At 43.9% G+C, this 14,117-nt stretch overlaps 1 protein-coding gene across 2 annotated transcripts in view; it reads left to right on the top strand.

Moving 5' to 3' along the window:
* Positions 1-1,654: 1,654 nt before the first annotated feature.
* Positions 1,655-14,117, top strand: part of CDCP1 (CUB domain containing protein 1) — a 29,478-nt gene continuing 17,015 nt past the window's right edge. Inside the window, exons 1-2 of one of the 2 annotated variants that reach the window (XM_065832957.2) lie at positions 1,670-2,015; positions 8,672-8,736. In XM_065832957.2, the coding sequence (XP_065689029.1) occupies positions 1,930-2,015; positions 8,672-8,736 (151 nt within the window). In that variant the 5' untranslated portion in view covers positions 1,670-1,929. Of the gene's footprint in view, positions 2,016-8,671; positions 8,737-14,117 lie in introns of both variants that reach the window. The other variant, XM_065832956.2, reaches the window with a different exon arrangement.

The following is a 14,117-nucleotide window of genomic DNA, read 5'->3' as shown; positions in this document are numbered from 1 at the left end:
CCATCATCTCCAAATCAGAGGAAACTGAACTCAACTGTCTCACAGAGGTGGTGTTAGACTGGCTAGCTGATGTTTAGAGTTTATGAAGGGAATTAGATGACAATGTGCTCATTTGGAAACGCTGGTGACTGAAGAGAACATAAGAACAACCAGACAGCAGGTGATTTTTAGTTCTGTGTTCCTACATCAGAATGACAAACAACAGAATAGTGTTAAGAACTATAATGGACATAAAGCCACATCTATTTTGGCAAGTCTACACACGTTTTGATCTGGAAAAGAGAAAAAAGGAACTGCAAGGTAATATGAAGCTGACATAAGAATTACCTTCAGTATTGAAATTTATGAAGATGTGAAACTTGATAAGACACAACTAACACAAAGTGAAAGCTATGAGTTAGCCGAAAGTCTTCCTGTTTCTCCAATAGGATAAAATAAAACCCTTAGCCCTTTCTTATTTCCTTGTGTTAATGAAGTGGCATCAGAACTGATTTGAGTCTAAGACACCAGTCTGTTCCTTCTCATAAGGCTGCAAAATGCCTATCCATTCATTCCTCTACAGATAACCACTTAATTACTTTCTTATTAACAATTAATTTAAAATTACTTATTAATTTCCATTCCTAAAGACTTAAATTTTTTTGCCATATACATTTTCTTTTAATTGCATATTCTTCATTAGGATGAGTAAAAAGCCATACTATGCGGAAGACCACTGAACAATAGATTTATTTATTTAAAAAGTGTGAAGATCTCCCAGGAGACCTGAGTGTGTCATTGTCAGCTGAAATCAACAAGGGCAGAGGGTCTCCAGTCTTCCCAAAAGCTTGGTCTCAAATCTGTATCAGGTCTTGAACTTCTGACGTGGTTTGGACTTTTCTCGTTCTTTGAACATGAGTATTCTGTGTATGTTTCTGTAATAGCCAAGCGCTGTTGTGGGCTAGTAGAAATATACTGGGTTTTTTTGCAATGATATTGCCAAAGTAACAAATGATCCAAAGCAATCGCCTAGAATTCCTAGGAGATGAGCTGTCCCATGCTAGTAGGCTGGGCAAACATCCACTGCTGACTATGTCACAATGGTTTCTGCTCAGATTTTTTTATTGTAAAGACACCAAACATTTAATAAGCATGATACAAACCACTGTTCACAGGGAAGAACCTAATTCTGGGTGAAATGTGGCACTTCCAAACATCATAAAGTAGTTGGGGTTGGAAGGAACCTTCAAATGTCATCTAGTCCACCCTCCCTGCAATGAGCAGGGACATCTTCAACTAGATCAGGTTGCTCAGAGCCCCGTGCAGCCTGGCCTTGAATGTCTCCAGGAATGGGGCATCTACCACTTCTCTGGGCAAACTGGGCCAGTGTTTCACCACTCTTGGCGTAAAAAGTTCAAAACTCTCTTAGCAGTTCATAATGTCAGAAATGTATATAACAGCAGAAGGAAAAAAATCTTCCTAGAAGGGGCTGTTAAGCATTGGAACAGGCTGCCCAGGGCAGTGGTGGAGTCACCATCCCTGGAGGTGTTTAAAAGACGTAGATGAAGTTCTTAGTGACACGGTTTAGTGACAGGTTAATGGTTGGACTCGATGATCTTGAGGGTCTTTTCCAACCAAAATGATTCTGTAATATGATTCTAAGTAGCACGGCAGCGGCAGCAGCAGCACGACCCCTCTCACGGACTGCGACCCGCACCTCGCACGTCCCCGCCTAGCCGCCCGCATCCCGCCGCGCCGGGGCGGTGGCAGTGCCCGGGGCCGCCCCCAGTCGAGCCCATCCCATTTCATTCCATCCCAGCCCATTTCACCCCCGCCACCGCCTGGGAGGAAGAGGAGGGCCTTCACCTGCCCCGCCCCGCCAGGTGCGAGGTGGAGCAGGAAGCGACGGCGGCGCCGGAGGGGACCCGCGCCCGCCTCGGCGCCGGGCCCATGCGGGGAGATGACGGCGGGCCGGGCGCTGGCCGCGCTCCTGGCCCTGCTCCTGGCCGCCTCGGGGCAGATCCTCCAGCGGGAAGGTAGGGACGGGGCTGGGGACGGGGCGGTGGCCCTTCATCCTCGGCTCGCCCAGTGGGACTACTCGGGCAGGGGGGGACCCGCCCGGTGGGAGGCTGAACCCTCCCTTGCTTCGCTTGGCCGCACCATAGGCGAGAGAGCGGCGACTCTGTTTAATCTCTGTGTGCTCGTTTAATAACTATTAGTTACTAAAAGAGAGGGGGGAATAGGGTCGAATCGCATCTGTAATGTCCATACGGTGCTTTTTGGCAGTGGTAGCCGTCGGTGCTTTATGGGAGGCGTGGGGTTTGCGTGTGCGGTGACAGGTTTCCTTTCCGGAGGGAAGATTCACCGCGGCTCTGCCCGACTCCCCGTCCCAGGGGTGCGGGTGGCGCCCGGCAAAGGCGTTCTGCCGTGCCGAGGTGCTCGGGCATCACTGATAAATAACGTTGAGACAGGGACATCTGCTTTCAGCACCTCTGCTTTGAGCATTCCTTTTTCTTTCTCTATGGAATAAATGCTAACAAGATAATTGATTTGATCTTTACGTGCTCGCTTACTAGAGTATTGATTATGTGAGTAACTTCACAAAGTCCTTTTCCCTGGATGCCAGAGGGGCAGCTGGATTACCTCTAAGGGGCTCACAGGATTGTGCTCTGTGTCTGTCACACAAGCCTTTAGGCAAGGGAATGGTATTTATGTAGAGCAATGGATGAACTGCGTGTGCAGGGAAACAGAATGGTTTGTACATGTATGCCCACGCATGTTGGGAAGTTTAGCGGCAGACAGCTGCTCACAGCCAGCTCTGAGTCTCTTGAAATTCCTGGATGCTTGATGCAATCCTGTGTATGTAACCCATGAATAATTTTCTTAAATCCTGTCTGCGACCACAAAAGAATTCTGTTTATGAACACAGAGACAGTGTGGAGGGTTTTCCTTAGTTTCCAAAGCTGCTTGATTGCAAAAAATGTCCATCCGCAAATTTTAACAGTCATTTTATAGCTACTGGTCTTGTTAAAGACTCCTGAAGTATAACTCCTTTTATACAAAATAACTGCTGAGTTATTTGCAGTGACTATGAAAGAATCGGATGTGAAATTCCTGCCTTTTTAATGTTTCTATTACCTTTAACTGCGTTGGTTATGCTGAAGTGTGGCTCGTGTTTGCTGTTACGAACAATACAGTTCAAACCTTGGCTGTGAAATGGACAATACTGCGGTTTAAGTTTCAAGCTATATAGTCTTTTAACTAAAACATTTGCATTTAATGTATTGCCTCTGAGTCAGGTGAACGGCAGCTATTTGCCTCTAAACCTCTTCAAAGGAAAAAGGAAGAATATTATACTCTGGTTAACCATGCGTTGTTTTCAAAGAAAACAAACTTTTAAAACCTTAGATGAGTTAGTGCTAGAAAGAGAGGAGCTAGACTTTTCAAAGATCTTGTGGTGTTGTAGTAGCAAAGGAAAAAATCCTCAATTTTATCTTTTTTCATACATAGGTCTGGACCTTCACTGGCAGATGCAGCAGCCTGTTAACCATACATTCTCACATTCCTCACCCTCTGGTCAAACTGTGTTTTCAAAATATCAAAATCCTTTGTTCCTTTATTTTCTTTCCCCTCAATCTTCTTGATGCCTCCCATTAAACCTCACAGACTTGCTTTTGAGGCACAGTGCAGTGCTTTTTTGAGCTAATGTCTTTGGTTTTTTGCTTACTGTCATCTGCTCCAGCTTCTTCCCATCTCTTGTGCGTGAAACATCCAAACAAATTATGCATCCATGTTGGTATTTAAAAAACAAAACAAAACACTTTATACCTGCTTTATTGAAGGTTGAGACCACACTATTAGTATGTTTGGGTGTAGTAGTGAGCAGGACACCAGCCGCGTGGTGGCAGTGGGTGCAGGCTGTGTCCCTGGAGAGCCAAGCAAGTCTGCTTTGTGTGTTACTGTAATAGTTCTTGTCAGGAAGGTGGCAAAACCAAATCAGGTGGGAAGGTACAGGAAATGGAAGGAAAATGATAAGTCTGATGAAAAATATCTAGCCTATCCTTGTTGTGCAAACCTTCCCTACGAACAAGATGTCTGTGTGGTCTGGATCTTCCTTAGCTTCATCTAGAGGAACCAGGAGAGTTCTCCCCTGCCAGTGACCTTGGCCTTGGGCAAACTATGAAGTTGCTCTGTAAAGCAAAGTTAGAAATAGTGAAGTGGCACAAAACACCACTGGTAGACCCAGTGATTTGCTGCCATTGATGGAGGTCCTCCTTCTTACCCCCTTCAGCCCCTTCCTTTCCCACAGCATGTTTCTGCCCACTTGTCCCTCTCCTGCACAAGCACCACCACTCCTGTGTGCCAGGTGCTCTGTCATCCCATCAGACTCACTAAGCCAGTGCTTTCCTTCTCTTCAAGGGCCCCCAGCCCCCTAAAAGAGGTGGCTCAGCTTCAGCTGCATTAGCAGCATGGATTGGCAGACTGGTGGCTGCAGTGCTGTGACTGGGGCTTGAGAGGGGGATGGTGCCTTCCCAGGTTTGTTGGCAGATCTTGTATGTCTGGTGCGTCCTTCATCCCAGTGGGAGTTGCTGTTGTTATTGCACAACCAAAACTGTAGCTGGAATATTTCTTGAGTAAAGGTTTCTACTGAAAACACAGGATAGTTCAGGCTAAGATTTTTCTACCACACTCCTACGTAGGTTGTGATTCTTAAGGAGTTCCCCTTGCGCTGTGCTGAGGTTGGTACTGGCTTTGCTGTTGCCACATTTTGGCTGCAAATTGCAGCAGTCTCACTTTTGGTGAGGCCAGGTTGAGGCTGGGTGTGCAGAACCACTGGCGAGGTGATCATGAGGGACATGCGCTTCTTCTCAGGGACTGGTGGTGCTCTGGTGGGAGGGCTGCAGATCTTGGTGTGCCTATTTCTAAAGCTGTCTCTTGGCTTCCTTGATGAAGTCCTTTCTTCTCTCACCTCCTCTTTCTACCCTTTCCTGGCAGACGCAGTATTATAGTGTTGTCCTTATTGTCCTGTGAGAACACGCAGGTGGAGCATGGTGGGTCACATTGCCTTCAGAGAAGGTTGTAGTTCTTCTTTAGATGCAACTTTATGCATAACATACATTATCAAATGAAACATCGGTTAACTTGTAGGTGGAAAACTGCAGAAATAAGTATTTAGTGTGATGGCTGTGCGTAGACATGGGAGTGTGAATGAAGCATCGCGTATCTGACCTTTGAAAATGTGTTTTTCAACTAAGTATGTGTTTTTTTGGAACACTAATAGTGAAGTTAATCAGACTTTTATGACGTCTATGAAACATAAACAAATATTTCAGATTTAGAGTATCCTTATGTAATAAAATCTGCATATGTATTTTGGGGTTTATCTTTAAAATGTCATTGTTACAATAAGTGAATTTGCAGATAATGCTGTGCTGTTTCTTGCTCTGTCCTCCAGTGAACTTTTTCTTGGCAACTGACTGTTTTGAGTCATGCATCAGTCTTAATGTGCAAAGCTGCTTCTTTCAATATATATATATTTTTTTTTTAATGAGGTGCTAGCAGGGTCTTCTTGCTGTTCTGACAGAATATAAGTAAACAGTCTTTGTGCATCTCCCAAAGTCAGTGGGAGCTGGATTATTTCCATTCTGAATTGCTGTCTGCTCACTCGATCGAGACCTCTCCTTTTAAGATCACAACTGACATGCATGAGTAGTCAGCTGTACCTTTGTTTGCTTGTTTGTTGTTGTTGTTGCTTGTCTGATGCCATTATCAGACTGGAGTGCTTACTTTTTACTCTCTAGAAAATAACTTGTGTGTAGTGAATGACTTATTTATCATGTGACTCAGCTCTAGAGCTACTACATTTAATTTTCCATCAGTAAATACACTTAATTTTTTTTTTCCTCAGTTCCATTTTTTGGGGGTTTGAGTTGTTTGTTTTTAGCAGGTGGGCATTGTCTATGTGTGGTTTTCATTTGTTTGTCTTTTTTAAGTCTTAAAGGATGCAGAAGTAATGTAGCAGTCCAAGTGGGAATGTGAGGTGGTGGGAACATGAAAATATTTGAGGATTAATATTTGAGGATTGAATTGAACTTGTTGTCCATAGCAGCACAAATGACCACTAATTTGAGTGCCCCCACCAGAGATCCTCAGATAGGGTTGTGGTCTCTGGAATCATCTGTGAATGAAGTTTCTCTGACAGCCGTGCTCTTGATGATGGGGTTGCTCCTACACAAAATTGAAAACGTGAACAAATAGCAGCCATTTGGTTAAGAAGTGAGGCGGGAGAGATGTGGTGGGCCAGCTCCTGACTCTTTCGGCGCCTGGTGATCCTTTTGTGCCTGGGGTTGTCATTTAATGAGTTGTAGTGGCTTATCAGCCAAAAAATAATTAAGGGAGAGCAGGCTGAAGATAATTATTTTTTTGGCATTGGCTCAAGGCAGGGGCTCAAAGGACTTGTCTGGAGAGAAACAAGGGATGGGAGGGTTGGAGGCTGCTGAAGCTTATGTCCAGGGTACTACCATGGACCTGTGACATGGAGGAAACTGTTCTTCAGCTAGAAGATTATGCTCCTCTCATTTTTGTTCTGACTTGAGTGCATTATCTTGATACCCCATAATGGGAGTTTCTAGACAGAAATCAGGGCTTGCTTTATGAAATAGGGAAGAACCTTTCCCACCTGATATCAGGCATCCTTTCGGTCAGTTGTGTTCAGGCTTGTTAATTACTTAAAGTAATTAATCTTATCTATAAATAATATTGGACTAGTAAAGAAAGCAAGAGGAAAGCTACTGAAATAATTAAGCTTTGACTCCTTGAAATATGTAGTAGCAATATTTTCACAAATAAATATTGCTGGGGCTCGGTTTATTGGTGTAGCCCTTATCACCCAGCTAATGTCATATTTCCACATGTATGGGTGTTATACAAAAAAGCTTTGGAACCCACATCAGGCTTAGATAGAGGCTAAACATCCTTGCACTTTGTTCATTCCAGAAATATTTCATATTAGAAACAGCATGATGAGCCGTCCTTTGCTGAGGACAAAGTCAAGATGCTTTTGGTGTTACCTGTGTTGAGTGGAACAGCTATGTGTGACAGGGATATGTTGTGTTTGTAAATTACTGTAGATAATAGGGGAGTAACTCATCCTTCTTTGCCAGTCTCTCCTTATTGATTTGATTTTCCATTTGCTTTTAGTAATTGCTGATGGCTAAACATGGCCTTCTTCAGGTCCTGAGCAGTGATAGACAAACACAACCTGAGAGCAGTGAACGTGCATGGAGATCTACCCCTTTGCCTTGTGACCTGGTGGAGCTGGGTTGTCACTGTGGCAGTGGGGTGGGAAGCTGGGTGTTGCTCACCGCTGTCATGAGTGGGCTGTTCATCTGAACTGACTGGCGATTTTTCTTATTATGTCTGCAGCAAGGACCTCCCACTGTCTTCTGGGTGCTTCTTTGAGGTTTTTGTTTGGATGCTTTCTGGTCTTGGTCTCCACACAAGAACGTCTTGCTGCAGCAAAGTGTGTTAAGCTGGAGGATATGGTGAAAAAAGAGTCTTGGTCGCCAGTTTTGATGTAAACTGACTCTTTTTGCATAACCCTGTGCCCTCTCCACTTGCTTTTCTTAAGTTTCTGTTAAAATATTTTTTACATTTATAGAGCTTTAGTAATTTTTATAATTTATAAACCTTTGTCTGCCTAGTATTAAAGACTAAAGATGTTATCTTAACAGAGCACTTCCAGCAGTTTCTGGGACGTGAGCCATCTTACTGAGGCTGTTTGGGTACCCCTGTCAAACCTCAGCTCTGGTGCAGGTAAACCACCTGCTTCATTGATTTGTTGGAGTCCAACCATTATGCAATTCCTCCAGAGCACCTGGTGACTTTTGGTGCTCTCTTAGCATAGGATTCAGCTGACAGAGCCTGGGCATCATCCCTCAACTTAAGACTTCTCTAATCTGATGGAGGTGTGACCATACAGATTCATCTTTCTCAACATTTGCTTGTGCCACCAGGGCATGAAGGAGAGGATGTGCGTTGTGCTGTGCTTAGTAAACTGTTGACTGTGGGCTGTTATGTCAGAGCAACGTTTTCTGTTTCTGTATTAGCTGGTGACAGAGGTGGTTCTCTGCCTGTAGCTGAACCTACCCCATATAGATAGTATTGATGGGACCTCCTGAAAGACCTTCGGGGGGAACCAGCTGAAGAATCGAGTCATAACATCTGGTAGATATGTATTTCATGTATGTTAGTAAGGTCTCATGTGCTTCTGAGAGCCCAGGCTGCCTGTACTGTGAGAAAACAGATTATTGTAGTTTATTTTTTACCTGTCTCATATGGTGAAGGGCAAAAGTCTTACCTGTGCCTGTTCCATTGGACACCTTTTAATGACCATCCTCAAGGGTGCTATGGGACAGCCTGCTTTGAGCTGTGCCTTTTGATTTCTTCGGGAACAAAGTGAGTGCAGTTACTTGCTGTCAGAGCAAATGCTTATTTTACAATCACGCTGGCATTTGGGAGTTGGCCCTGGCTCTTCTGGGTCCGTGGGTGGAGCTGAGAGACAACAAACTGCAAGGAGTGAAAAGGAATGATCTGAAGTTCCTCAGAAGTCAGAGGCAGAGCTGTTGTCAGGGTATCTGGCATGGGAGGGACTGCGGATTGTGAAATGCGCTTTTCTACCTTCATTAACCAGAGCCAAGACCGAAGAACTGCTCAGACATGCTCCAAGATGCTGTCTTCTCACTGGCTTACATCAAGGTAGGGATAAACTGTGCAAGCAAGGGAGGCTTCTGCAGCAACTTGTGCGGCGTTAGTGTTCCTCATGCCAGCATGACGTCTTCTGGTCAGGCTGCACAGACCCACATACCTTACATTTTGAATGTTGTATGTGAGTTGACGGTCAGCTTGCAGACGCCATTCACTGAGCTCTACGTCTCTCTTCTACAGAAGCAACAAAACTTCATCCCTGTAAAGTATTAATAATAAAATGTAAAAGGCAGCCCAGAGTCAACATTCTCCCTTCTGTAATTACTGCTAAACTTGCCTAGTCCTGAAATGTCTTTTTGCCACACTTTTGGTGAAAAAAACTTCTTTTAAAAATGTCTCTTACACACATAATTTTGTGAGTGTCTTAATTATCCTCTAAAAAGGTTCCAGAGAAAGTGGTAAAAGTAATTAAAATTATAATTAGGGCATTTTTTAAAAGTTACTGTTATTCTGAAGATACTTTATTCCTTTGAGGCATTACAAATTAACTTAATGAATTAACAAGTTTTGAGTGAGCAACCTTGTTGACCTGGAGTACTGACAGATGTTCTGTGGTGAACTGTCCTAGGATGGCTTGTAACATCACTACCCCAGAATTGTCCACCCTTCCTCCCTGATGAGGAGGAGAACGAAATGTATGACACCTCTCCTGCTTCACATCCCCATCCTGGATATCAGTTTAAACCGTCAGTGAAGATTAAAGGACTGTCCGGTGGTGGCTGAGGAATGGAGATTCTCCTCCAGGTGCCCTGTCTTGAGATGTGGGTTTTTACCCTGGCATAATAGTCACTGGCAGCGTCTATATGAAAGTGTTTATAGCCTTTGCAGATTTTAAGCTTTAATTTTCTGGGTGATTACCTGAAAGCAATCCTTTCACAAAATATGGACCTCATATGCCAAGCAAGCATGGTATTGGAAGATAGGTCCAAACATAAGGAGATCACTGAGCAATGAGTACATAGTTTACATTTTAAATGTAAACAGAAAACCTGTTTGCTTTATAAAGTCCAACAGGATTTCAACAGCTTGCAGCAAGCAGGGTTGGCTGTAATTTGTGATTGTGCTCAAAGCACCATTTAGTAGGAGAGAAGAGTGTGAACAGTGTATGGGTCCCTGACTAATGTTGCTAAGCGCTTGAAGAATGTGAAGGCAATTAGCTGGATGGGCACTGAAGGTGCAACTGGAGGAATGGATAATGCTTGGGCAATTGGGTTAACTGGAGAGTTGTTGGACTCAAATTGACAATGAAATATTCAATAAGGTACCAGGTGATAGAGTCAGCAAAGCAGGGAGACATCCACTCTGTGAAATATTCTTTGAGCTGTTGTTGGCAAATTTGAGTCAACTGTGCAACAATTTGTGTTGGAGTTGATGGGGAAATGGATTATCAGGTGTTGCATTGCTGCATCTATCTGAGAGGAGGTTGTAGCATGGAAGGTGTTGGTCTCTTCTCCCAAGTAGCAAGTGATAGGACAAGACAAAATGGCCTCGAGTTGTGCCAGGGAGATTTAGATTGGATATTAGGAAAAATTGCTTTACAGAAATGGTTGTCAGGCATTGGAACAGGCTGCCCAGGGAAGTGGTGAAGTCACCATCCCTGGAGGTGTTTAAAAGATGCGTAGATGAGGTTCTTAGGGACATGGTTTGGTGTCAGAATTAGGTTGATGGTTGGGCTTGATGATCTTGAGGGTCTCTTTCAAGCAAAATGATTCTGTCTCTTTCAGTTGAGCCATTACGGCATTTGCTTGGGATGTGGGAGCTGGAGCCTGCAGTCCTCATCACACAGGAGACAGCCTTGAGGTCCTCTCACTAAACAAAGGGTGTTTTGGATGGATTACTCTGGATGTGTCCTACCAATGCTGCTGTCTCCTGTGCTGAGGCCATCCATTAGATCAGCAACAGGAGTTCACATGGCTTGAAAGTGAAATCATTCATCTTGTGGTGGGATCACTGCATTATTGAGTCATACTTCTTGCTTCCCACCGTCTTGGTGTGACCTTTGCAGTAGGTTATGGGTGGTGGAACAACCTCAGCAGGCGATGAGCATGCCTGTGAGCCAACATCTCTGCAAGAGCTCAGAATCTGAGATGATGAGCTCTCCAGGAGAACCTACCAAACTGTAGAGGCAAACAGCACTGCAGTGCTATCCCTGTCCTGAGGCGGTGGCACCAAGCATTGCAGTGGATGAGCCTGTTCTCTGGAGAGGTGTTTTGGTTGTGTGGTTTCAGATCCCCCTCAGGCAGAACAGGGGTTTGGATCCAGGTTCTTCATATCCGGAGCGAGCGTTGCCACTACTCGTCTCCTGCAGCAGCCCGTCTCCTCCAGCTACCGTCAGCTTGTGAGTGGTGTCTGAGTCAGCCCCATCCAACTGGTTTTTATTAAAAATGGCTTTAGTAGAGCAAGCTCACATTTTAACCAGAAGTAGCAAAGAAACAGTTTTTGTGCTTTTTGGGGGGATAAATCTGGGAAATTTTTTTTTGTTGAGAACTCTCATGGGCTTTCATTTCTTGATCTGTCTGGAGTGGTTTGATTGTTTTAATCCATCCAGTGAAGCCATGAAACAGTTTGTAGATCCTTATGGATAAATTGCTGCAATAAAATGCAGCTCTTTAGCCAAAACTAGTTGGACTCTGTTCTCACTCCTGATGTGTTTAGCAAGGCACTGTGCATAGCCATAAAAATTGCAGTCCTGCCAAGTCCTCGCCTTGTACATACATATGCATGCTCTCTGTCCCTCCGTCTTCCACATTGCACTCCCTTCTTGTACAGGAAAAATGTCCTTTTGACATTTATCTATACATATTAAAAAGTACTTGGGGATTAGTGTCAGGTGCAACCACAGTAGACAAACTTGGGCTATACCCTGAGGAGTAATATGACTTGTTTTAGACTATACAGTTTGTTTCTAACACAAATTGGAGAGCTCTGAGCAATAAAATTGATGAAAGGTTTGGAAAAATCATGCTGTTGAGAAAAAGCTAGCCAAGGTGCATTTTTGCAGAGAGGAGTGTTACTGAGTGATAACAGGGATGCTGAGATGAGACAACTGTCACAAAGGAGCAGTCTTACGGATGAGCAGCAGTGAAATCCAGTTGTGGTAGGGAAGATGCAGATGAGGCTGGAACAATAGAAGAAATAGCCAAGGGAGGCTGCAGAACTGTAATTGCTTAGAGGAAAACAATTTAGGGTGACATCAGATGTCTACATCAGCCTGTGAACCAGCTGACGACTGAAAGCTTCACTTCTGACATCTTCCAGCCCAACAGTTTCTTTGTTGTGTAGACAGAGACTAGATCCAGCTCGGCAATGCTTCCGCTTGTTGGTTTAGATATCCTGTGTGTCATCCCTGTGCAGCATAATTGAGGCGTGGAAATTCCTCATTTACCAGAAACATGTATAGTTACTGGTAATCCTAACAAAAGGCATGCAGTGGGAATCGTAGACAATGACAGATCAGTGTGAGTAACCAAGAGACTCGCTCATATCTATAAAAGCTGTGCAATAAAGGTGATATTAAGTAGTGTATTGTGCTGCATGTGTGTGGCTATAGTTTAGGGGATGTTAGCAATTCAGTAATATTTAGTCTTTGAGATCACTGGATATACTTTCTGCTGATTTTGTTTTTTTTTTCCCCTATGATTTGACAGCACCTCTCTAGCATCTGGCTGCTGTTGACATCACAGCATTGTGCTCTTATTTCTTTGTCCAAAATGATTATCTGTGGAGTTTCATGAGACTGGCTTTGTGAACACCAGAGGCAACATTGCTTTATTTTGCCCATACCTGCATGCCTTTTCCTTGCAGCTGAGAGCAAGGTCAGTCTCTCCTATGTGCTGTCAGGAGCCTCGTCTCACCTGCCATTGCCTGACCTCTTTCTTTCTTGCAGGGAGATCAAATGAATGTTTACATGGTCGTGAAGTCTGGAAAGGGGTTAGGGGAGGCAAAAAACCCAGGCAGCAGAAGTCAGATCTTTCAAGGGCTGGGGGACATGATGCTTTGTTTTGGCCCTTTGTAGGAAATATTTAGTCGTTTATTTCAAAATGTCCTTCAAAATGTCTGTTCCTTGGTTTCAGCTCAGGGTGTGCATTTGTTTTGAAGCTAGTCATGTCCTTAAGGTTATGCTTAAACTTAATCCTCGCGACTAAAAATGGTCATAGAGCTGTGCCCAAGCATTTGGTGCAGAAGTGCTGGCTGTTAGTGTCCCCCATGGGTTTCTCCATCCTGCCGGGTTGGCCATGTGTTTGTGTGTCCCAGGGGTGGGAAAAGGAAGAGTGATAACTGTTTGACAAGAAAGTGAGGAACAGACTTTTCAGTCATTGCTTGTAGACTGTAGATGGGTGTGACAAATACCGTATGTAAGAAAGAAGTCTCTTTTGCCCATAGCTATTAATATTTGGTATTATGCTATTACACTTCATATCTGGATGACATAAACATCAGAATAATTATGAACATCAGGGTCAAAGGATATTTTGTGCACTAAGCATAATAAATTAAAAAAAATAATAAACCAAAACAACAGACAAACAAAACAACAACAACAACAAAAATAAAGCCCAGAAGCTTCCAGTGATAATGAAAACAAAATTCTGGGCTAGGCTGGAACAAATTGTTTCAGTTTGTGTTCTGAAAACTTCTTCCTGAAGCAGGAGGAGGAGCAGCCCTGGTTGCTGATGTTACTTTTCTATATTCCCCACCCCGTGGACATTGCCCCTGTGATTGTCCCTTGTGTGTTTGGAAGGTCATTGCACAAGGCAGTTCCTAGCCCGTGTGGTCTTTTTTTTTTAGTTATTTTTTAAAAAACTCTGAGAAAACCCAGATCGAAAACCTCTATGAAACCATTTCCAAGGCAGAAACACAGATGTTAATAAGTGCCAGCTATTGGAAGAGGTGAGGGAATTCAGTGTAGACCTTCAGGGCAGAGAGTTGTCCCGTCACTTCGAAGCTGTAGGAAAGTTACTAAGTGACCAGGTTCCTATTAATGCTATAGAGGATAGGTAAAAATCATGTTACAAGTATGTGCGGAAATTTGGTGAGCCTCGTGATGTTCAAGGTTTTCATTTAAAGCCTTTGATTCTGGTGGCAAATAGGTAAGGCAGTTTCAAGGGTTTGCTAAGTCTTTTGTCTCCAAGATTGCGAAGAAAAGCCGAGAAGGCTGGAAAAAGGCTCAAGACCAACAAAACTCAAATAAATGCACAATGGGGTATCTCTTTGTATACTTTCTTCTGCCCTGCTCCACCCAGCAGTGAGATTTTTGATGCCTGGTGTTTGCAAACCTGGAGCTGCAATGTTCCCTGTGGCAGGGAAGGACGATAGCCCATGCTGACTGATCGATCCCTGGGGCTTTTGCAAAACATTGCAATGAAAGATAG

The sequence above is a fragment of the Patagioenas fasciata genome, chromosome 2 (assembly GCF_037038585.1).
Source record: "Patagioenas fasciata isolate bPatFas1 chromosome 2, bPatFas1.hap1, whole genome shotgun sequence".
Lineage (NCBI taxonomy): Eukaryota > Metazoa > Chordata > Aves > Columbiformes > Columbidae > Patagioenas > Patagioenas fasciata.
This window is presented reverse-complemented; position numbering and strand designations above follow the sequence as displayed.